Source organism: Acomys minous (genome assembly GCF_964271855.1).
Source record: "Acomys minous genome assembly, chromosome: 2".
Classification (NCBI taxonomy): Eukaryota; Metazoa; Chordata; class Mammalia; order Rodentia; family Muridae; genus Acomys; species Acomys minous.
The window spans coordinates 65,937,990-65,963,514 of NC_140484.1; the positions used below are offsets into that span (position 1 = coordinate 65,937,990).

Sequence of the window (25,525 nt, forward strand, 5' to 3'; positions counted from 1 at the left end):
ACTAACACTACACTGTAATGAAGACTTCATTACTTAATGACAACTAGTTCATAAGTGAAGCAGTTTACATGGCAAACTTAATGATATTTTAATTACTTAAATTAGAGCACTAAATAACCTCTCAGTTTTTCAATCTGTTCTTAATTTGGTACCTCCCCATGACCTGTTTTAACCAGGAAAGAGAAAAGGTTCCTAGGCAAAGTGATAAATAATTTTCCTTCTTTCTAAACCTGGAAAGCTAAGTCACTTTATAAATGTATTCTGCTCCTACCTATCAAATCTACACCCCACATACACAGTGACCTTTGGTAAGAGGACAGTTTCACCATAGAAAGAATACTATTTGATAGCTAAAATAAAAATCACACTTACTAAGGTTTTAGTTTCCATGCTATAACCTCCACCTTGCACATGGTTACAATAAAGGTAAATCAGACCAAAGACAAGATTCAATCTTCATGCTGGCTCAGACTCTGACTTCCTCGGGAGATACTGCAAAACGTGTAAGTGGTTCTGTCTGACTGTGAATAGCTATTCCTGTAAAGGAGACCAAAACTGAATTTCACTTACAGCCTTCTATATTCAAAAGTATTTTTAGAAAGCCTTAATTTTAATCAGTTCTATTTTAATTATACTTATTTTAATGACGTACTATTTATAATTTTACTTTAACACAGCAATAAAAACAGCTAATTTATTGGGCTGATCAGCCATGAGAAAGTTTCCTAAATAATGTGGCGTGTATGTGCACAAGCACACGTGTATGCATGTTTCCTTATTTTTTTGGAGCAAGGGTCTCCACATGTGGCCCAGACTAGTCTCAAAATTGTAGTTCTTCTTCCTCAGCTTCCCAAATACCTGTGGTGGTAGGCATGTACCAATACAACCAACAATATTATCATGAGTCTGAGCAGTACTGAGTCAATTCCAATCTGTACTACTGTAAAGAAAAGGTAAGACGATCCAAATAAGCAAAAAATAATTACTTATAACTTTAGTTTTAAATCTTTTTCTGTTGTTATTGTATTTGTTTGGGGCTTTTCCTGTTTCTTTCAAAACCAGATGATTTTAATTATCTTGCTTGAACATTTTTTAAAAATTTATGTATATATGTATGGTCCATGCATTCATGTGCATGTGTCCGTGTGTCAGTATCAGTGTGTGTGTGTGTGTGTGTGTGTGTGTGTAAACACATACTTGTAGATATAAATGTACATATGGCAGCCTCAGGTATCATCTTGAGGAATGCCATCGACCTCCTTTGAGACAGGATCTCTTACTGGCCTAGAGCTCACCAATTAGACTAAACTGGGTATCAGTAAGCCCCCAGGAATCCTCCTGTCTCAATCTCCCCAGCACTGGGGTTCCAAGAACACACAAACATACTGCCTTTTTACCTGAGTACAGGAATCAACTCAAGTCCTTGTGCTTGCAAAGCAAATGCTTTACCAACTAGGGCATCTTCCCAGCCCATTGCTTAAATTTTTAAATTTTACTTTATACACACTGACTGTATACAATCTGTGATATCTGAAAGTATGGTTCAATAGCAGGGAATTATAATTCTACAAGGACACATAAAGTGGACAACAGAAATGTAATTCACGAGCTGGGTGTGGTGGCGCACGCCTTTAATCCTAGCACTCAAGGAGGCAGCGGCAGGCGGATTGCTGTGATTTCAACGCCAGCCTATAGTTCCTTCCTTTAGTTTTTCAGAAATGAGAATTACTTATTCACGCTATTTGAAATTATAACGAGCATAGAAAGTTACCATAAGAACAAATGTCAGCTGGTATGGTGGCACATGCCTTTGATCCCAGCACTCAGGATGCAGAAGCAGGCAGATCTCTGTGAGTTCAAGGCCAGCCTGGTCTAGAGAGTTCCAGGGCAGCCAAGGCTATTACACAGAGAAACCCTGACTCAAAACTAAAACAAACCAAAGCAAACAAAAAGAAGAAGTGTCATAACAAACATATACTAAAGTAATTCCAGTATTTCATTTAAAATGTTTACATTCAAAGTCCATGATTGCTTTGCTGCTTCTTTATATGTGCTTTTATTGAATGCTCAACTAACAGTAATGTAATCTTATTTTAGCTAATCTCCAGGGAACCAGTGCACTGTTTTAACATCCTTAAATCTTCAAGGCCAAGAAAAATAAATTGCCACTGACACAGCCACATTGAAGCAAGATGGCTCCGCAGGTAAAGGCTCCTGCCGCCAAGCCTGCTATGAGTTTACCTGGGATCCACATACCAGACAGAGCTGACTACTACAAGTTCTTCTCTGGCCTCCCCACGCTTGCTAAAGTATACATTTCACAGTCACACAAAATGAATTTTAATGTAATAAAATTAAAAATAAAATAATCATAACAAGACTGGCTTAGAGGTAGCACTCAGTGGAGATCATGTCACCCATATGCATGGCCCTGAGTTAAATTCCAGCCCTATATAATTATCATCATGACTATTCATAAAAATGCCTTTATAAATGAAGAATAAACAGCAGCCTAATTCCTGCCCATTTTGAAAACACAGGTGGCCGGGCGGTGGTGGTGCACGCCTTTAATCCCAGCACTCGGGAAGCAGAGGCAGGCGGATCGCTGTGAGTTCAAGGCCAGCCTGGTCTACAAAGTGAGTCCAGGCTACACAGAGAAACCCTGTCTCGAAAAACAAAAAAACAAAAAAACAAAAAAACAAAAAAACAAAAAAAAAAAAGAAAGCACAGGCAACTGCAATTCCAAACTGAAATTCAAGGAAGACAAAAGAAGCACACTAGATTATTTTTTATAGAGATAAGTACTCTGGGAGTTAAAACACAACAAGATACTGTGTTTTAGTAACTGAAAGCTACAATCCATTAGGGAAGCTCATTCAAAAGAGACATTTATACCTGTGGCAATCAGTAAATCAAAGAGCAAGGACAATATGTGATTTTTACATTCCTAAAAATTGACATTGTCTTTTTCTTCCAGATTTGTCACAATATCTCATAAGGTATATAAAAATTATTTTCATGGCAACTAGTTCTAAGAAGGATTTTGTTTGTGTGTCCGTGTGGGTGTTTGTGCACATTAAGTGCGAGTGCCTGCAGAGGCCAGAGGAGGAACTACTCCAGCCAGCTGCATCTGGAAACCAAAATCAAGTGCTCTGTAAACATATGCTCTAAACCAATGAGCCATCTATCCATCCCTAGCTCTTAAAAGCCACAAAGCCAGCCTGGTCTACAATGGGAGTCCACGATAGTCAAGGATACACAGAGAAACTCTGTCTCGAAAAACAAAAAAACAAACAAACAAAAAAAGACAGTTGGAAAAAGAACTGTGACTAAATATCATGCTAAGCTAACATATTATAGTCATCTAATTTCATAAGTTTAATTCTCCATACAATCTAGGTTTCCAAATTATACCCAAGGACTCATTCCAATTAACTGGTACAATAAGATCGGTATAACAGGGGTTTTGTTTGGTTTTTGTTTGTTTGTTTTTTGAAACAGGGTTTCTCTATGTAGCCCTGACTAACCTGGAACTCTGTAGACCAGGCTGGCCTCAAACTCAGAGATCCGCCTGCCTCGGCCTCCCAAGTGCTGGGATTAAAGGTATGTGCCACCACCGCCCAGCAATAACAGAGGTTTTTTAAAAAATATATTTTATTAATTTATTCATATTACATGACTGTGACTGAGGGGACCTCCTCCCCCTGCATATGCTCATAGGGTATCAAGTCTCTTCTTGGTAGCCTGCCGTCCTTCCTCTGAGTGCCACCAGGTCTCCCCATCCAGGGGACGTGGTCAAATATGGGGCACCAGAGTTTGTGTGAAAGTCAGACCCCACTCTCCACTCAACTGTGGAGAATGTCCTGTCCACTGGCTAGATCTGGGTAGGGGTTCGAAGTTTACTGCACGTATTGTCCTTGGCTGGTGCCATAGTTTGTGCAGGACCCCTGGACCCCAGATCTGCCCACTATAATGTTCTTCTTGTAGGTTTCTAGGACCCTCTGGATCCTTCTATTTCCCCATTCTCCCATGCTTCTCTCACCTAGAGTCCCAATAGGATGTCCTCCCCTCTGTACCACTTTCCTGGTAAATGAAGACTTTCATGGGACATGCCCCTTGGGCTAGTATGCAGATATAAAAAATATGGAACGCTTCACGAATTTGCGAGTCATTCTTGCGCAGGAACTGTGCTAATCTTCTCTGTTTCGTTCCAATTTTAGTATATGTGCTGCTGAAGTGAGCACAACAGAGGTTTTTAAAAGATTCATTTCTCCACAGAACTGTATGTGTTACACTTAAACCAAGTTAATATTTTTCTTTTTCTTTCTTTTTTTTTTCTTTTTTGTTTTGTTTTGTTTTTCAAGACAAGGTTTCTCTGTTTAGCCTTGGTTGTCCTGGACTCCCTGTCCAGGCTGGCCTTGAACTCACAAAGATGCACCTGCCTCTGCCTCCTGAGTGCTGGGATTAAAGGCATGTGCCACCACATCTGGCCTAACATTTTTTGTTGTTATTATTTGGTTTTTGTTTTTTTCGAGACAGGATTTCTCTGTGTAGCCTTGGTTGTCCTAGACTCACTTTGTAGACCAGGCTGGTCTCCAACTTACAGAGATCCACCTGCCCCTGCCTCTCAAGTGCTGGGATTACAGGTGTGTGCCACCACCACCCAGCTCTAATATTTTTCTTAAGAGACACAATTATGCCCATTTTTGTTTAAGTCTTTATTAGGGCTGGAGAAAGAGATCACTGGTTAAAAGCAGTTGGTGCTCTTGAAGAAGACTCAAGTTCCCAGCTAGTGCACATATGTATGTATAGGCAAGCACTCACACCTAAAATAATTTTTAAAATTATCCTGTTTAATTACTTAAGCCTTATTTATGAAGTATTACTAAACACTTAAGAAATAAAGCCACAGGGCTGGAGAGATGGCTCAGAGGTTAAGAGCACTGTCTGCTCTTCCAGACAGGTCCTGAGTTCAATTCCCAGCAACCACATGGTGGCTCACAGCCATCTATAATGAAATCTAATGCCCTCTTCAGGCCTGCAGGTGTATATGTAGACAGAGTACTGTATACATAATAAATAAATAAATAAATAAATAAATAAATAAATAAATAAAATTTTTAAAAAAGAAATAAAGCTACATACAAGCTGGGCATGGTGGAGCACGCCTGTAATCCCAGCACTTGGGAGGCAGAGGCAAGCAGATCAATGTGAGTTTGAGGCCAGCCTGGTCCACAGAGTGAGTCTAGGACAGCCAAGGCTGTACAGAGAAACCCTGTCTCAAAAAACCAAAGAACAAAACAAACAAAAACCAAAAAGCCACATGTAACTGAAAGCATTGCTTGACTCTAAAGCCAAAATTCCCACTCAATTTCTCTTTTCTCGTCTCCTTTAACACTTACAATAGTCATAAGAAAGAACAGTGGTGCTACAGAACCCTGATGACACGGAAAACCCACTAACTACAAATCTAATCTCATTCCAGGGCTCAGATAGCTTATCAAATCCCCCATTAAACCTTTTACCTTCTTCTCACAAGGAGCTCCTCTCCTGACTTCTCTCTAGTTTCCACAAATGACACCATTCGTATCCCTGTACCCAGCTGAATCACCTTGAATTCTGCCTTCTGGCCAATTTTTTTCCCAATGGTTTCCATCTGATCACTTATTTGCTTCCACTCCACTAGTATCAATCCTTCCTCAGTTCTAAATACATCCAGCTGACTGTTACCACAGCAATTCTCTTTTCTGAAGCTTTCTCTTAACAATATAATCTCTCAGCTCCCCCCTGTAACACACACACAAGCCCTCTCACTCACTTTCACACACACTACATATACCCTTGATTTATAGGCATGTCATCATTCCCAAAGATGCACACATGAAGTCATTGCTTTAGTTATGTTCATCCTTAAAACTCAGTTACCTCTCATCACTTTCATAGGACAATCTCAGATCACTCCAAGGGCATTTCAAGTAACCATGCTTTTACTGACATGTGAACTCACTGTATTTCCTCTCAGTATTAATTTCTGGAATATCAATTCATAAGTTTCTCTTACATAATTCACTCCCACCAATTTTCAATCAGGGCAGCAAGGGTTTCTGAAACTCCATCTCAGGGAGTTTAGAGACAAGGCCTACAGACCAGTACGCTGTACTTTATAAGACCAACAAAATACAGATCACATCACATTTAGCGACCTGGAAAAGCAACAGTAATGCTTCTGAACAATCTCAGAAGAAATTACAGAGAGGTCAACTCCATGGATATAACTGCATAAGTATCAAAACCTCAGTGAAACATGCTTGCAAGATAGTATTAAGGGGTAAACATTAGGACTTTTTTGCTTTTTGTTTTTTAAAGCCAAGCAAGATAGTGCATGTCTGTAATCACAGCAGTGGACTCAGAAGACAGAAGGACAAGCAGCACCAAGCCAAACAAAGCTACACAGGCAAACATAGCTGAGCAATATAACACATGTATAGCATGTTCCTAGGCTAGCTTCTAGCTCTGAGTTTAATTTCCAGCACCCACCACTATTTAAAAAAAAAAAAAGTGCCAAGACAAGGTACTGGGAGGCCACAGCTGTCAGCAGAGCCAGAGAAACCAGAAGGAATCCTATGGAATACAATGAAAGACAACGCTTTACCTAAAGAAGTTAAAATTCATAATGCCAAAGTCCTTAAAAAAAATAAATAAATAAAAGAAACAAAAACCCTAAGAACCAGAGACCACCTCCCACCCCCACCAAGGATAACTGGGGTTGAATTTTTAGGCAAGAGATTTTGAAGTTCAAGTCAAGTTGATTTAAACAAAGACTAGAGTTCATGGTTGACATATCTAAGATATATTCCTATCTGCCTGGTTAGATTTTAAACTGGCAAAAGCTAGCAATACCTGTTTTCCCCTTACATCTTACCATGGCAGTTTTGTAAGTATCAGCAAACATCTGAAGTGTTTCACTGCAAATCCTAATCTTTACTGTGTCACCCTTTCATTCCATTTCCCCACCAAAATGTATGTTACGAGCTGGAGAAATAGCTCAGCGGTCAAGGAACTACTACTCTTCTAGAGGACCTGGGTTACATTCCCAACACTCACATGGTAAACCGTCTGTAAGTCGAGCTCCAGGGGATTCAACACTCTCTTCTGGTCCCCACAGGCACAGGCACACACACAGCAGTGAACAGATATACAAGCAGACAAAACTTCCATACACATAAAATAATAAATTTTAACTTATAAAAACTTAAGTAAATATTGACTCATGGCTGAAATCCCAGCATTGATAAAAGGACAGGCAGGAATATATTCCAGATGTCAACTTCCAGGCCAGCTTGAGCTACATAGACAGTGTCTCAAAAATAAATGGACACGCATTGCATAAATGCAATGTAACTTATAATACAAATAATATAATTTGCATAATAATATTATAAAACATTCTATGCCTGTAACTTCAGTATTTGGAGTATGGGTAACTTATGGGGAAAATATTGTAACTATAAAGTCTGTCAAACAGCACACTCTGGAGCCTGTGGTCCTATGACCCACAACTAAGCACACTGTTCTTACTAGACTTCAAGAACTGCCTTTGGCTTTCTTCTATTGCTCAGTAGCTATGCTCCCTCCATCTTTGTTGGCTTCTTTCTGATTTCAAGCACCGAGAGTTCCTCGATCAACACAGCTCTTACTACCAACTCACTTTCTTAGGAACCTCAATAGATCTACAGGTTTTATTTTTTATTACATTTATTTGTTTGTTTATGTGTATGTGTAAGTGCACACAATCATTCAACAGTACATGCACGTGCATGTCAGAGGACAGCTTTCAGGAGCCAGTTCTCTCCTTCCACTATGTGTGTTACAGGGATCAAATTCAGCTTTGGGAGCAAGTACCTGTATCTGCTGGGCCATCTCACTGGCCCCAGTCTGTGAATTTTAAATACTACATATATGCTGATGATTCCCAAATTCTATTTCCAGTCGGTCATTCTACCCAACTTCAAATGAGTGAATCCAGCCGCCTTCAGAGTATCTATTCAACTACTTACATATATTTCAAACTGAACATATCCAAAACTGAATTCTTCATGAGAATTTCATGCTTCTGTTTGTTTGTTTGGGGGTTTTTTGTGTTTTTGATTTTTGTTTTTCAAGACAGGGTTTCTCTGTGTAGCCTTGGTTGTCCCGACTTATTTTGTAGACCAGGCTGGCCTTCAACTCACAACTATCCACCTGCCTCTGCCTTCCCAGTGCTGGGATTAAAGACAGTGTGCCACCAAACCCGGCTTATAATTTCATGTTTCTACACTTCAATTTAACTACCAACAGTTTAAAAGGACTAGACTAAGGACAATAAACTACTCAATAAATATTTCTTCCATTCCTTGCTATCTAAAAGTATGTCATTTTACACCAGACTTCTGCATTCAAAATCTGAGCAACCTTAACTATGACAACTCATGAGTTGATTGAGTACTGATACATAAAGGGCTTTAAGTACAAATCTTTTACATTCACTAATTTTTGATAGTGGTACTAAGGAATAAATCAAGGCTTCATATGTGCTAGCAAGTATCCCTGAGATATAGTCCCAGTCAACTAAGTATCTTCAAAAAATACTACTTACATGTGAAAACAATGTATAATCAGTAGATATCAGAAAGAGCTGCCCTTCCTCTACAGAAGTCATTATTATGACAGAGTCACCTGTTGTCAAAGAAGACTAGCCTGACCAAATCTGCTGAAGCCTTAAGAGTGTGAAAAGTAGGACAAAATAAAGTAACAGCTATCAGAATAACCCTGGCCATACCAGCACTACGTCATTACTTAACTGAGGCAATTATCCATACTACTACCAGAATATCTATCTTTACTCCTCACAAACCTGTCTTCTTTTGTTTCTTTGTTTTGTTTTGTTTTTCAAGACAGGTCCTAAAACTCATTCTGTAGACCAAGCTGGCTTCGAACTCACAGAGATCTACCTCCCTCTGACACCTGAGTACTAGGATTAAAGGCGTGCATCATCATGCCTGGCTTCTTTTAAATATTAATTAATGCCCTTGAGATCCAGAGGTGTTGGACCCCCTGAAACTGGAGTTACATTACAGGCTGTGTGAGCTACCTGATGTGGGTTCCTGTCCTCTGCAAGAGCAGAAGATGGTCTTAACCACTGAGTGTTCTCTTTGGCCCCATTCAAGTTTGCTTTTTTGATCTGGTAAGAATGCATTAACTAAGGCTGGAGAGAGAGCTCAGATGTTAAGAGTACTTACTGCCTGCTCTTCTGAAGGTCATGAGTTCAATCTCCAACAACCACATGATGACTCACAACCATCTATAATGAGATCTGGTGCCCTTTTCTGGTGTGTAGACACTACATGCAGGTAGAACACTGTATATACAATAAATAAATAAATCTCTGAAAAAAATCTTTAAAATAATGCATTAACTAGGGGAGGAAACATAAGTCTGACAGGCTTACCCCTCTTAGTTAAACGGGAATTGGCAATCCACTGATGAGAATGACAGAGACCTAGGAGACAGCTATTTACAACTGTCTTCAATTCAGCATATAACATTTGTGACATTTCTTTTTTTTTTTCATTTATTTATTTATTCATTTATATCTACAGTGTTCTGCCGGCATATATGCCTGCACATCAGAAGAGGAAACCAGATCTCATTATAGACAGTTATGAGCCATCATATGGTTGCTGGGAATTAAACTCAGGACCTCTGGAAGAGCAGACAGTGCTCTTAAGCACTGAGTCGTCTCTCCAGCCCCAGTGACATTTCTTTTCGTCCACCTTCTGGTCATTTCAGGAATTCTCTTCGCTTACCAAGTCTGTCTCTTTAAATAAAAAGTTAACTTTCTCTAAGCATTTTCAGCTGCTAGATAGGTAAGAAAGGAGGTAAGGAATACTACTTATATTTCTCTTAGCTATAGTTAAAAACTCAATTTTAAGGCCGGGTGTGGTGGCGCACGCCTTTAATCCCAGCACTCGGGAGGCAGAGACAGGCGGATCGCTGTGAGTTCAAGGCCAGCCTGGTCTACAAAGTGAGTCCAGGATGGCCAAGGCTACACAGAGAAACCCTGTCTCGAAAAACCAAAAAAAAAAAACAAAAAAACAACAAAAAAAAAACCTCAATTTTACTAGAACTACAGTCATACACCTCCAATTACAATCTCAAACAAAATTAATCAATGTGCAACTGTGGACAGATATAGCTAGTTAAAACATTGTCCTTGTTGCTGGAGGAGTGTGTGTGCGCATGCGCGTGCACACGTATTCAAATGCAGATTTCTGTACCCAGAGATCTAGTTGCAGTCTGGACATTGGCATAGTCATTATTACAAAGAATCTCCTGTCTCAATGTTGTGTTAAAAATAAGGAAGATAAAGAAGAGAGAAGCTGAACATGGCTGGGCACGCCTGTAAACAGCCTTTAAGCAGGGACAGGTGGATCTTTGTGAGTCCAGCTTGGTCTATAAAATGAGTCCAGAACAGCCAAAACAACAAAAAAGAAGAGAAGAGAAGAGAAGAGATCTCAGGTGGAGACCAGTGAGTTGCTGTGAGAATGGAGAAGGAATAGCCAGCACACCACTAAGATGGCAGGTAATGGGCCAAGTGGCTGGGAAGTAGGTCACAGTCTGGTTAGAATAGCTCAATAGCTGCCCAGTTATAGTGCTAGAAGTTTTTAATAAAACTCCTGTGTCATTATTCGGGAGCTAGAGTAGCCATAGGAAAAAACTTTGCATTGTTACAACTTGTGCTCTGGGAACTAGAAATGAAAAATTACACTCTTCTTAGATGCATATGGAAATGGGACAATTAATCATGAGAGCAGATTGTCATTTCAGCATTTAAAAATAAAAAAGGTCTGAGGAGTTCAGTCTAGCATGCTTGAAAGCCTGGCTTCCATCCTGAGAATCATAAAATAATAAGGCAACTTTTCTAAGCAGTATGAACAGGCTTAACATGCTCAAAACTTCTTTCATTATTCTACTGACTGTTGAGATGCCAAACAGATTATTCCCAAATTACAAAACACCTACAAGAAGGTCACTGGTAAGTATATCTAGCCCACTAATAGCGGCTTTTTATTAGATGCTAATGGGTTTCTGTTTGACAGGGAAAGGTGGTAGAAACCTGGAGCTTTTACAAAAAATATAATATGAAACAAGGCTGCGAAAAGGTAGCAGAAACAAACAGCTAAAATACTCCAAGGCAATACCAACTCAGATTTACCATCTGTTTCAAAATACCAGTCTCTCAAATCAATTCAATTTCTGTTACTCATTTAAGACATAGAAGTTATCTGAACTCAAACTGTATTTAAAAAACACATAATTTAAACCATGTGTGGTATCACATGGCAGACGTCCAGGAGTTCAAGGCCAGTCTGGTATAAAGCATCATGCAGAAGGGTATAAGAGAGCAACAGAATGAAAACACTGTTTGTTCCGATCATTAGAAGTGAGTGAACAGCTAGGCCAATTTTGTCTATGTCACAATTCTGCCAAAATCAGCCCTGTTCAGCAAGTAGGCAGTAACAGCTAATATTGCTCATTATACAGAACATTTTACATATATTAACCAATGTGCTCCTCAGAACTACTATTATGTCCAATTTTAAATCTGGAGACAAAGCACAGCTTCTAACCTTAAAAAAAAAAATCACAAGCTACTTCATAGTAGAGCCAGGCCTTCTGTATCCAACCACATACACTATCCAAAACTTGAACTATTAACTTGCCTGTGTTTCTTGGACAGCAATTCCTCTGAGACTACCAAATAAGCAATACCTAAACATTTTTGAAAAAGAACAAAAACTTGATGACACACATTTTGTTTATATTTTCCTTTTTAGATTGAGAACTATAAGTTGAACAAGTAAGCAGAACCTAGAGTAAAGTAAGCACCTACAAGGAGGTGGGGGACATGCTACAGACAGCCTGACTTTAGACTAATTACCAGTCCAAATTGCAGAGAAAAAAACTAAATCAACACTCAGGGGGCAGAGGCAGATAGATCTGTATGAGTTTGAGGCCAGCCTGGTCTACAGAGCAAGTTCCAGGACAGCCAAGGCTACACAGAGAAACTCTGACTCGAAAAAACAAAAATAAAAAACAAAAACAAAAAAAGAAAGCAATGAGTGCCTATGTGATTAGTAAGCAAATTTTGTCTGTTAGAGACAAGATATCTCATTTATAAACATAGAAGACATCTAAATAACCTCCAGCATGGTACTACACTAGTTAGCAAAGCCTCTGTTCTTCTGTGTAAGACTCACTTTAGAAAACTAATCAATTTATTCTGCAAATACATCATTTCCCTTTTTTTGGAGGGAAGGGTGGTTTAGAGACAGGGTTTCTCTTTTACACAGAGCCCTGACTGTCCTGGACTCTCTATGTAGACCAGGCTGGCCTCACAGAGATCCACCTACCTCTGCCTCTCGAGTGCTGGGATTAAAGTCGTGCATCACTACACCTGGCACAAATGCCTCATTTCCAAAAATAATGAAGTAAAATTAAATTTCCCATTTCCACTGTAATATGCTGAGTTAAGCTCAAATTCTGAAACATTTGTTACCACATAACAGACCTGAGCAATATCAAAACCCTATCTCTAATGCTGCTGTATGCCAACAAAGTATACTACCATGCACTAAAAGTACCAATAGAAATGGTAATAGAAACAGAAGCTGATCAAGCCTCTGATCTAACTGCCCGCTTTAAGATGTAGAAATAGAGACACATGCCTGCTGTCCCTGGGACAGCTGCAGTGGGAGGGGAAAATCAGCACTGAAATGTTTACAGTATACTTCTTTAAATGACTGCCAAAGGAAGAGGTAGGAAAACTAGAAATGAAACAATGTAGGCCATGTGTTGACAATCAGGTGATGGACACATGATAATGCATTATCCTGGTCTCTATGTGTATATTTGAAATTTTTCATAATAAGGAATTTTTAAGGGATGTAGGTGTAGCTCAGTGATAGCCCACTTATGTGCAAGTCCAGGGAAGTACATGATCTTCAGCATAAGGAGTTGGGGTAGTTAAATAGATCAATAAGCTATTCTAGACTATGAACTAAGGATTGGATTGTTTAAAAAACAACAACAACAACAACAACAGCAAAAACACAGAAAGCGAATGAAATGCTTTGGATATTAACACCACAATTCTATTTAAAATCATGGTCCAGGGACTTACATTGGTCTATAAACTGTTTCCTGGATTGTAAAGAAATTCAAAGTAAATGTTTGAAAAACTTTTCTTGAAATTTTACAAAGTAATTTTTAAGTGTTGAATATAGTGACATAAAACACTGAGGCAGGTGGATCTCTGTGAGCTCAAGGCCAACCTGGTCTACAAGTGAGTCCAGAACAGCCAAGGCTACACAAAGAAACCCTGTCTTGAAAAACAAAACAAAACAAAAAAACTCAGTTTGGGTCTGAAAAATCATATTATTTGTAAAATAATATTCTTTGTAAAAACAATATAGCTGGGCTGGAGAGATGGCTTAATGGTTAAGAACACTGACTGCTCTTCCAGAGGTCCTGAGTTCAGTTCCCGGCACCCACATGGTGGCTCACAGCCATCTGTAATGGGATCTGGATGCCCTCTTCCAGTGTCCGTGAAAACAGAGCACTCATATGCATAAAATAAATAAATAAATCTTTTTAAAAATTAAATAAAAAACAATCTAGCTGAGAGTGGTAGCATGTGCCTAACAAAGTCAGCACTCAGAAAGCTAAGGTAGGAGGATCACTATCCACAAAGTTCTAGATCAGTCTGTACAGTATACAACAAACTAGTCTGGAATACACTACTTACAAGTGTGGTTTAAAAGTAAGAAATATAACAAAATATAAACCAAAGTTCTTTTCATCCTAGACTTCCATGGATGAGTATAATTCATAAAAAGGAAGTAGTAAAGTGCTGCCTTCTCAACAACTCAGTACTTCTGAGCTGAGGGTGGACCTTACGGTAGAGGGCTCGCCAAGCATGAACAAGGCCATTGGATCACCTCTTGGGCATGATGGTACACATTGTAATTCCAGCACTAGAAAGGTAGACAGGAGATTGGAAATCTAGCCACATGGGAAGTTTTAGGGTGGCCTTGGCTACATGAGAGAACCTGTCTTTTAAAAAAAGACCAGACAGTGGTGGTGCAGTCTTTAATCCAAGCACTAAGGGGGCAGAGGCAGATGAATCTCTGAGTTTAGGGACCAGCCTGGTGTGCAGAGCAAGTTCTAAGCCAGCTAAGGCTACACCACAGAGATACCATGTCTTTTTTTTTTTTTTTTTTTTTTAATGTATACAGTGCTCTGGCTGCATGTACACCTGCAGGCCAGAAGAGGGCATCGGATTGCATTATAGATGGTTGTGAACCACCATACGGTTGCTAGGAATTGAACTCAGGACTTCTGGAGGAGCAGACAGTGCTCTTAACCTCTGAGCCATATCTCCAGCCCCAAGATACCCTGTCTTAAAAAAGAAAGAAAAAAGAAAAGAAAAGAAAAGAAGAAAGAGAAAGAGAGAGAGAAAGAAAGGAAAGAAAGAAAGGAAAGAAAGAAAGAAAGCGAAGAAGGGAGACAGGAAGGGAAGAAGGGAGACAGGAAGGGAAGAAGGGAGACAGGAAGGGAAAAGAAGGAGAACAAAAAAAGGTTCATAAGTAAAGAAACAGATCTACAAAATACATTGAGCCAGGCAGAGTGTACAAATCCTAGCAGTCAGGAGGCAGAGGCAAACATATCTCTGAGTTCAAGGAGCCTGCCATAAGCAAAAAATATTAAAAAATAAAATAAAATAAAAAGCTGGGCCTGGTGGCACAAGCCTTAATCCCAACACTCAGGAGGCAGAGGCAGATCTCTGAGAGTTCAAGCCACTTTGGTCTACAGAGTGAATTCCAGAACAGCCAGGACTATACCTAGAAACCCTGCCTGGAAAAACCAAAAAGGAATAAATAAATTAATAGAATTCTATATCCAAGTGAGATAAATAACTGAACCAATAAGCTGCTTCAATATCCAAAAATTAATGTAACCTATTAAATCAATGGGCTAAGGAAGAAAAAGTGCATGTTCCTATTAATCTATATGGAAAAGCACTAAAAATTCAGCCATTTTGTAATGTACCAGTAACCCCGGAACTAAAATGGCTAAAGCAAAGGGACCATGTTCTAAGCCTAGACTACACAGAAAGATCTTGTCTCAGAAAAAAAACAAAGGATCTGCCTAGAGAATTTAGCTTGCTAAAGAACATCTCAAGCGGGAGGTGGTGGCACACACCTTCAATCCCAGCCCTCAGGAGGCTGAGGCAGGCGAGTCCCTGTGAGTTCAAGGCCAGCCTGGTCTACAAAAGCAAGCCCAGGACAGCCAGAGCTACACAGAGAAACCCTGTCTTGAAAAACCTTAAAAAAAAAAAACCAAAAACCTACACTACATATCACTTAATAGTGAAAAATACTTTTCCCACCACAATCAGTATTAAGCAAGACAATTATCTCCAATACTTAGCTAAATGCATTTATGGCTTTTTCTAATATTCAACAATGAAAAATTCATTTGTTTTCAAACAGTGTCTGCATAGGGAACCTATTTATTAATAAGATCCTCAATAGCTTAGTTGGTAAGACATCAACCTACAGTCTAAAAGCCTAAGGTTCAAGTCCTTGCTCCTTCGTTTTAGGGCTGGAGAGATGGCTTATGGTTAAGAGCACTATCTGCTCTTCCAAAGAGACTAGGTACAATCCCCAGCACCAAGATGGCAGCTCACAACTGTCTGTAACTCCAGTTCCGAGGGACCTAACACCTACATACCAATGCACATAAAATAAAACTAAAATAAAAATATTTTTAAAAAAATAAGTTACCCGGGCGGTGGTGGTGCACACCTTTACTCCCAGCACAGGTGGATCACTGTGAGTTTGAGGCCAGCCTGGTCTACAAAGTGAGTCCAAGAGAGCCAAGGCTACACAGAGTAACCCTGTCTCAAAAAAATAAATAAATAAATAATAAAATAATAAGTTGATGATAACTTAATATTCAATTGTTATCTAAGAAGAGCATCCTCCAGAAAAATAAAAATAGTTCTAGAATTGCAGTAGCATCCCTATTTAAAAATAACCCTTACACTAAGTATAGTGACACACAGCTGTCATCCAGCATCAAGATGCTGAGGCAGGAAGAATTCCAAGTTCAAACCTAGTTTGAGGCACAGAACAAAAGCCTCAAAAAGAAATAAAGGGCTATGCTGTAGCTCAAAGCTAGAAAGCTTACCTAACAAGTACAAGGCCCTTAATTAGATCCCTAGCAGTAAAAAATAGACAGACAGGTAGGTAAATAAGCTTTAGTTTAATTAAATACAAAGAAAAAATAAAAGATTAGTTATATATCCTAAACAAGAAAGCAGCTGAAGAGGGTTTTTTTTAAATCACAGCAGTTATATACTGTCTTCTAAAAATGCAATTGCAAGTGTGTTATTACTGAAGCATAATATGCAGCACTAAATAAGGATGCTTGCCTTCATCTACACAAGAGGGTCTTTGCCATATTATCTAAAGAATGCTGTCTCAAAATAATCAGCTTATGGTTGAGAATAATTAAGAGTTAAGAAATCAGCTTATGGTTGAGAATAATTAAGAGTTAAGGTTCAGTAAATTACAACATAAAGTAATGGGAGAAATGGATAGCCACATTAAAAAAGAAAAGTTTGAATCCTGACTTCATCTAATATTTTGAAGTTTGGATCCTAAATTTATGTTTATGGTAAGTTTGAGTTAAAGTTTATAAATTATATGAAGTAAAGGATCCAACTTAATTATTACTAAACACCAACTGACCTAGGTTTCTTCTCATTTCTGGTACTAGTCTATGGAAGTGCTTTTTACAAATCCAAGTAGCCTAGTGAAAACAGCCAGCATTTTAGGACGTTTACTAAAGGTTGATTTTAGCTCCAGTTATACTGGAAATACTTATGAATCTTTTTTAAAATGTTTTTAGGGCTGGAGAGATGGCTCAGAGGTTAAGAGCACTGCCTGCTCTTCTAAAGCTCCTGAGTTTAATTCCCAGCAACCACGTGGAGGGTCACCACTACCTATAATGAGATCCGGTGCCTCCTTCTGGTCTCTACGCATACACGCAGGCAAAACACTATATACTTAATAAATCTTTTTTTTTTAAGTTTTTATATAAACTACTTTATAAAAATTAGACAATTGTAGGCTGGAGAGCTGGATCAGCAGTTAAGAACACTAGCTGCTCTTCCAGAAGACCAGAATTCTATGCCCCAGACCCACATGGTGTCTGACAGTGTCTGTACCTCCAGTCCTAGAGTATCTGACACTCTCTTTTGGCTTCCAAGGACACTGCGTGCATGTGGCAAACAGTCAAACACGCAGGCAAAATACCCATACATACAAAATATTTTTAAATAGATATTTTAAGGAAGTTATTTTGACGAACTACAAAAGGCTAAGTTTCCAGAGAGGAAAAACACACACACACACACACACAATTTTCCAAGTGCCTAAGTATCCACTTACTGGCTACATAACTACATATATTATCTTTGGTATGTAATACTACTGAGGGCTAGTTTTGTGTTCTCTTCCACCCACTAACAGGTAGCAACGAATCACATATTCCCCTGCCTCGTCTGCCTTTTGATCAATTGTATCAGCATCTGAGGTTAGAAATGCAAACTGAGGCTACAGATTATTCCTCCTTCCCATGACAATAAATGTCATCTGCATACAAATAAAGAATGGCTACCCTGCATGTCTCTAGTACCAAATCCAAAGCCAAGTGAAGGAAACCAGATTTTCATTTGAATAATATAACATAGTCAATGGAAAATACCAACACCTTATATTTGTAAAAACACTGCTAACAAATATAAACATACTGGCAAAGTATTGTTTTAAGACGTGATCACAGTTTCAAATATTTTCTCCCATAAATCATTGAAAATCCCAGAAACTCCATAGTAAAAAGCATACAAACTGTATATCCTAGAATACCTCTGTAACCAGAAATACTTTGTCAGACTGAATTTCAGATCTGACTATACTGTCTCCATAGATACAAACTCATTTCTTAGGGCCTTAAGTATATAGTTGGGAAGCAGAAATAATAAAAAGAAATCTACACTACCATAGACTAAGGGGGGGGAAGGTATAAAGTCTCGTACAAAAGAAGAAATAGATTCCTCCAGGTTAAGTTCTCAAGAGGGTTCTTAGGAGACAGCACTTAAGTTGGTGCACAGTAAGAACCATGAATACAGAAGGATGGAATTAATAAAGACCAAGAGAAGGACTTCACAGGAACAAACAAATTTGGTTGGACTGAGCTTCACACAGGGAAGAAGAAAGAATTAAGACTCAAGGATATGAACAGAATAAGGAGTTTGAATTCTTTTTTCATTCATTTCTGTAGGTTTATATATTGTGTTAAGAGGTGAGTGTGTTACGTCAGGGTTTTGTCTGTTTGGTGGTGGTGGGTTTTGGCTTGGTGCTGTTGTTGTTCTTGTTTTGTTTGTTTTAAGCCAGGGTTTCTCTGTGTTGCCCAGTTCTCCTGAGCTCACAGATCCCCCTGCCTTGGCCTCCCAAGTGCTGGGAATAAAGGCATGCACCACCACCGCCACAGAGCTGAGTGTATTCAAGTAGAGAAAATATAATTTACCCAAGGTATAAAGGGGCACAAATATTCCAAATAAGCCACCACAAACTGGGAGGAAAGTGTTCAAAGAAGAGGGTATTTCTAGGGAAGGGAGAAGGCCAAAGCAATGCTCAAATAAAACCAAAACCAAGTTACAAAAAAGTTAGCATCCTACTCAACTACATTTACTTAAGTTAGTAAACTGATTTTATAAAAGCAATATAAAGTACAGGGAACAGCTTTCATTGTATTACTTACACATGGATCAATCTACCTCAAACATTGTACAACTGAATGTTAACCCTCAGACTTTATTTACTTATGGTTGGGGAAGGGGTTAGATTTTCTTTGTATAACCCTGTCAAGGAACTTGATCTGTAGATCAGACTGGCCTAGAACTTAGAGAGCCACCTGTCTCTGCCTCCTGAGCGTTGGTTTTAAAGGTATGAACCACCATACTCAGCTTAATTCTCAGACTGTAAAAGTGATATGCCGTAACCTCTTTCAGTACACAGATCTGAATCAAGGCCAATAGCTTAAAATATATTACCATGAATGAGTTCAGCATACTATCTCAAGCACATTTCAAGAGTAAATAAAGAGGTGCCCCAATGCTCAACAGCACTAATAAAAGGTGTTAAAACAGCAACAAGTAAATATCTCCCATGGCATTCAAATAACCGGGAAAAGTAAAAACTCATTACTTCATTTATATCGTATGTGCATTGGTGTTTTGCCTGCATGTATGTCTGTGTGAGGGTGCCAGATCTTGGAGTTACAGACAGTTGTGAGCTGCCATGTGGGTGCTGGGAACTGAACCTGGGTCCTTTGGAAGAGCAGTCAGTGCTCTTAACCGCTGAGCCATCTCTCCAGCCCCACTGCCCTACCTCTTAACCCCTCACAGACAAAAATTTTAAAAAAAAGTTACAAAAAAATGAATAATACTAAGCCAGGTGGTCCAGCGCTCGGGAGGCAGAGGCAGGCGAATCGCTGTGGTTCAAGGCCAGTCTGGTCTACAAAGGCTACACAGAGAAACCCTCTCAAACCCCGCCCCCAAAATAATAATGAGACTATTTTTAAGAACCCAAAAATCAAGAGAGCAGACTTCTAAATATATTTTAGGATTACCTCATTTAATTAAAACTAGTAATTAATAGGATCTAGCTTTACTTTTCCCAAGCATAGCTCAGACGACTTTCTAATGGCCCCTGACACAAACCAAGATCCTCGGGTCTCCCCTAGGCAAACCAAGTCGCCCACGCTTGATCAACAGAGGTATCGTACAGGTTGCAAAAGTTGATAGGGAGTTAACTAGAAGAGAGACCGCGAGGTACAGGACCATTATATAACACTTCCAAGTATTTGTACATCACGCTTATTACCACCATGACAGGTCAAATACACAGCCGGACCAAACACTGGGAGCAGTGGGAGGCACTTAACGCAGTGACTTAGAGGGAGGGTAACCGAAAGGGGAAATCCAGGGGCTGAGATACAAAAGTCTAAGCAAGGTGGTTTCAAAACACCAGTGTGTCTCCAAGATAATGGGCGGGTTCAAACTTCCTGCTTAACCTAAACTGCCTGTCCCCGGCGCTTACGGCAAGTATTGCAGCTCTGTGCACTGACCGGCCAAATTTGAGCCGGAAAACAAAACAAATCAACAACAACAACAACACCACAAGGGAGTTGCACTGAGCGATCGTTACCGGGAGCGGAGTTCCAGCTACCTATCGCCACCCAACGCCTCAACTCCCACCCTGATTTGCTTTAAAATGGCAACAACGGGGAGGCCACTGTGAGAGGCGGAGAGAAAACAGACGAGAGACCAAAATACAAGTTCGGAGGCCAGCCCCAACTTAGAGCGACGGTGTTTACGGCCTATCGAGAAGTGGGAAGACACCCCCCCCCCCTCCAACTCGGACTCCAGAAGAATCCCAGTTGCCGGGATGCGGCGGGCAGAGAAGGACAGCGCCAGCCAGGCAGCCGACCGCGGCCAACTCAAGTCGGTAAACAAGCCAGGCGAGCCACTCACTCTCCCTCGGCCCTCGGGCTGTCCCCGCGCCGGGGAGCCCAAGATGGACGCGCGGCCGCCAGCACTCCCGGGCCTGCGATGCGCTCGCTATCCCGGAACGCTGCCTCCCGGAGGCTCGGCAGGACTTGGACCCCGCGAGGCCCCGTCAGGCCGCGGCCCGACTCGCGAGGGGCCTGAGGAGCGGCGCCCCCCAGCCCGGGCCCGGTTACCTGGCGGCTGCGGCTCCTCCTCCCCGTCTGACGCGCGGCGTCCAGCGGCCGCAGCAGCGGCGGCGGCGGCGGCGGCGACTCCCGCACGGCCCGCGGCGACAAGCCGAGCCCGGCCCCTCTCCGCCTCCCTCGGCGCCGCCGCCCACCCCGCTGCTGCCGCCTCCGCCCTCCCGCCTCAGTCAGGACATCTTCTTCTCCACGGGCCTGCGCGCGGCTCCCGGCAGCCCGAGGGGCGGAGAGGCGGCGCGGAGGCGGGGGCTGCTGCTGCTCCGGGGCAGGGGCGGAGCGGACAGCGGACAGCCTCGGGCGCTGAGGACTCCGAATGGCGGCGGTCAGGACCCTAGAGCTAAATAAACCCCGCGGCGGCCGCACAACGTCAGGAACTGGACCTTGCTGCTCGCCGTCCTGTGATTGGTCCCGAGGCCGCCGGCCGTGCAGCCAATAGGCAGCCGCCTCTTTCCCGGCGCAGGAGGCGGGCCGCGGCCGCTTGATGTCAGCTGCGTTGCGTCCTGATTGTGAGGCTGCGGCGGCGCGCGCGGTCCCGCGACGCGTCCTCGTGGGTGGCGAGTGGCCTCCGGCGCAGGTGCGGGGTGCGCTTGGAAGGCAGGAGCCAGCCAGCTTCTCGGGGCCGCCGTGGGCTCTCCGCAGCAGAGTCGCCAGAGCTTTGAATCAAGCGCGGGTCCCGGAGTCTCAAAAGTGAGCTGCTCGCTAGCTGGGAGGCCGCCTCGCGCTTCCTTAGGCAGTTTAAAACCTTTTTTTAAATGTCAGTCTTTTTGAGACTGGCTCACCTTCTGTGGCTCAGGCGGGCCTGGAATTTTAATGATCTTCCTGCCTCAACCTCCCCAAGAGTGCTGGGATTACAAGATCTAGTTACCTTGAGTTTTATTTTGTTTTGAGACGGAGGTCTCTTGTAACACAGTCTGCTTCTAACCCCATCAAATAGGTGGGACTGGTCCTGAACTCCTGAACCTCCTGCCTCTCAGCCCTCCGACTGCTGGACTTACAGATGTGCCGCCACCATGCTTGGCTTCACCTGGCTTTTTTTTTTTTTTTTTTAATGCTTCAGCTTTTCAAGTTGTAAATTGCTTTAAAAGTAAGGCAGGAGAGATGGTTCAGTGGGTAAAGGTGCCAAGCTGGACAACCTGAGATCCAGCCCTAATACCCACACATACTGGAAGAAGAGGACTAACTCCCACAAGTTGCTCTCTGATCTACACACACAACAGATGTAATTTTTAAAAAAGTCATATGGGGGCTGCAGAAGTGGCCAGCATATAAGAGCACTTTTTGCTCCTCTTACACAGAGCCGGAGTTCAGTTCCCAAAAGGCCCTTCAGTGGGCTACAGTCACCTGTAACTCCAGCGCCAGGAGATTCAATGTCCTCTACCAGCATCCACGCACGTGCACGCGCGCACACACACGCATAGTTAAAACTGTTTAATTAGTATGTTGAAGAGAACTTACAGGACTCTGGAAGATGACCATGGTCCTTGAAGCTTGATGTTTCCGACCTTGCGCGGGAACTCACTCTGTAGAGCTGTCGGTGGTATTCGGACTTATTTGCATAAAATGGCATAAGATGTGTGTGCAGCTGCACCGTGGCCAGCGAAGACTAATAATGCCTCGTACAGCTTCCCCTCCCCCAACATCTCTCACAACCAGCGGGTGCTTCCTCTCCATAGCCATTGCTGTGAGGTAGAGGCCTTCAACAACCCCCAATCTTGCCCGAGAACTTGTCCAGAAATTCAGTGTAAACGGAAATAGCCTTTTGCCTACAAAACAACACATTCTCGAGGCTATAATTAACTCGTTTAGAGATAGACTCACACACCACGTTCTTATGTAAGAACAACAGTTCTACTAACGCTTTGGAGGACTTTCTTTAAGCACTTAGGCGTATTTCCAGTTTCCCCTTCCTTACCCCAAGCTGCACAGCATTTTACCTGCAGATAAGCACCAATGCCATGATGACGTATCCTGAGTTGTAGATTATTTTTGTTGGAAAAAGGGGTATGATTTAGAGGAAGCGTTTTAATTCAGTTTAGTACATTTCTAGTAAACTATCTGTGCACCAAGAAATAAGCACACAAAAATAAGGAAGGCTCCCCTCAGTGTTGAGAACCACAGAATAGAAAGAGGCTAAGGCTAAGTCAAAAATAACTACCGGGTCGGGAGAAATGGCTCAGCGGTTAAGAATACTGACTGCTCTTCCAATAGGACCTGGGTTCAATTCCCAGCACCCACATGGAAACTCACAGCTGTCTTTATTTTTTTTTTTTTTTCGTTTTTCGAGACAGGGTTTCTCTGTGTAGCCTTGGCTGTCCTGGACTCCCTTTGTAGACCAGGCTGGCCTCGAACTCACAGCGATCCGCCCGCCTCTGCCTCCCGAGTGCTGAGATTAAAGGCGTGCGCCACCACGCCCGGCTCACAGCTGTCTTTAACTCCAACACCCTCACACATACATGCAGGCCAAACACCAATGCACATTAAATAAACATTTTTTTAAACCCCAAAACTAACCACAATACAAAATGGGGTTGCTAAGTATGTTAAAGTGAAAATCATCTTACAATTGAAAGAAGAAGAAAAAAATGCATTGAAGACAAAGATACTTGATAGGAATCTAGTCGTTCTCAGAACTGAGGAGATGGATCAGTACTTAAGGACTTAAGGTGCCTGGAGTTCAATACCCTGAATCAATGTAAGAAAGCCAAGTGTCATAGGACATGCTTGTAATGTCAGTGCCAAAAAGAAGGAGACAGGAGAATCCCTGGGCTCCATGGCCAGCCAATCAAGCCTTGTTCCACGCCAAGTTGTAGGCCAGTGAAAGATCCTGTCTTAAAACACAAAGAATGATACCCAAGGTTGACCTTTGCCCCCAAGCCCACACACACCCACAGGAACATACATACACAGGAACAAGAAGGGGTGCATAGTTTTCAACCCTGGCAACACATTGGAGTCAATGATATAGCTTTTAAACATGGGCTCCACCTGTTGAGACCTATTGTGAGGTTCCCTAGTAGGAGAATCTGGGCATCGAGAGGTCTCAAATGCCCTTCGTCTACCGTAAAGTGCAGCCAGTCCTATCCACAATGTCTACACATGAGGACACTGATAACTAGAGATGCTAAATTGTTTAATATGGTAGCACACAGAACAACTGACTTGGTCATAGATAAGAAACTAATTTAGGCCAGGCATGGTGGCACACACTATGTAATTCCAGCACTAGAGGAGACAGAGGCAGGCAGATCTCTCTGAGTTTGAGGCCAGCCTGGTGTACAGAAGGAGTCCAGGACAAGCAAGGCTACACAGAGAAACCCTCTCTCAAAAACAAAACAAAAAAACAAACAAATAAAAAAGGAAAAGAAAAAGAAGGAAGGAAGAAAAAGAAACTAGAGGCCTGTGAGTTGGCTCTGGTGGCAAACATGCCACAAGCCTGATGGCCTGAATTTGGTCCCTAGGACTCACACAGTGGAAGAAGAAAACCAGCTCCCATGGGCTGTCTTCTTCCACACGTATGCCACAACAGGCACACACGTTTAAAAAGTGAAGTGTGTGGAGGCATCGACTCTACGTTTTTAATATATTTCTTAGAACCGCCATGGTAGTGAGCAGGGTCGATATCATTTCCTCTACCTTTGCTGTGAGGCGTTTCCTGAACTACCTGTAGAAAACACAATCCCATCATGTTTGCCTTGTTTGTCATTTGAGGGTTTTTATTTAGTTCTATTAATAGTAGAAAACGCCGGGCGGTGGTGGCGCACACCTTTAATCCCAGCATTCAGGAGGCAGAGGCAGGCGGATCACTGCAAGTTCAAGGCCAGCCTGGTCTACAAAGTGAGTCTAGGACAGCCAAGGCTACACAGAGAAACCCTGTCTCGAAATGCACACACACACACACACACACACACACATAAAGAGTAGAAAGCAAGGACTAGAGAGGTGGCTCCAAAGAGGACTGGAGTCACTAAGAGCCCAGCACCCATGTCAGGCAGCTCACAGCCACCTGTAACGTCAGCTCTAGAGGATCCTATGCCTTCTGGACTCCAGGAGAACATGCACTCATGCACATGACCCACCCCCCCACACACACACATACACACATAATTAGAAATAAAATGAATCTTGTTTTATTTTGAGACACAGTCTCTCTGTGTAGCTCTGACTGGACTAGAATTTGCTATGTAGACCAGGCTGGCTTCTTAACTCACAGGGACCTGCTTGCCCTTGCCTCCCAAGTGCTAGGATTAAAGGCATGCAACACCATGCCCAGCTTAAAATACTTGTAAAATAACCACACACAAAAAAAGGTTTTTGCATGATAAGGTGCCATATGAGAACTACCTTCCGGGAATGTCTGTGATACAAGCAAGGGAAATGGGACACATGTAAAACTGGGAACAGAAAAACAATTGAGAGACAGGAGCTAGAACCTGAGTAGCCGCGGGAGAGAAAAGGAGAGACAGAAGTGGAATGCGGTGGCTGACGAGGCTCACTCCGGAGGCTCACTGAAGAGGAAGATTTTGTTTCAGAGCTTTCTATTTATGGCTTGCCAGTGCCTGAATGTGGGACAACAGAAAGAATCAAAAGTCGGGGGACTGCATGA

The 25,525-nt window shown here is 41.8% G+C and overlaps 1 protein-coding gene across 2 annotated transcripts in view; it reads right to left on the minus strand.

Annotated features, from left to right (window-relative positions):
* Positions 1–21,091, minus strand: part of ZRANB1 (zinc finger RANBP2-type containing 1) — a 63,762-nt gene extending 42,671 nt beyond the window's left edge. Inside the window, exons 1-2 of one of the 2 annotated variants that reach the window (XM_084772687.1) lie at positions 20,914–21,042; positions 373–537 (exon numbers count right to left, since the gene is read on the minus strand). In XM_084772687.1, the coding sequence (XP_084628813.1) occupies positions 373–413 (41 nt within the window). In that variant the 5' untranslated portion in view covers positions 414–537; positions 20,914–21,042. Of the gene's footprint in view, positions 1–372; positions 538–20,913 lie in introns of both variants that reach the window. The other variant, XM_084772688.1, reaches the window with a different exon arrangement.
* Between the last annotated feature and the right edge of the window lie 4,434 nt (positions 21,092–25,525).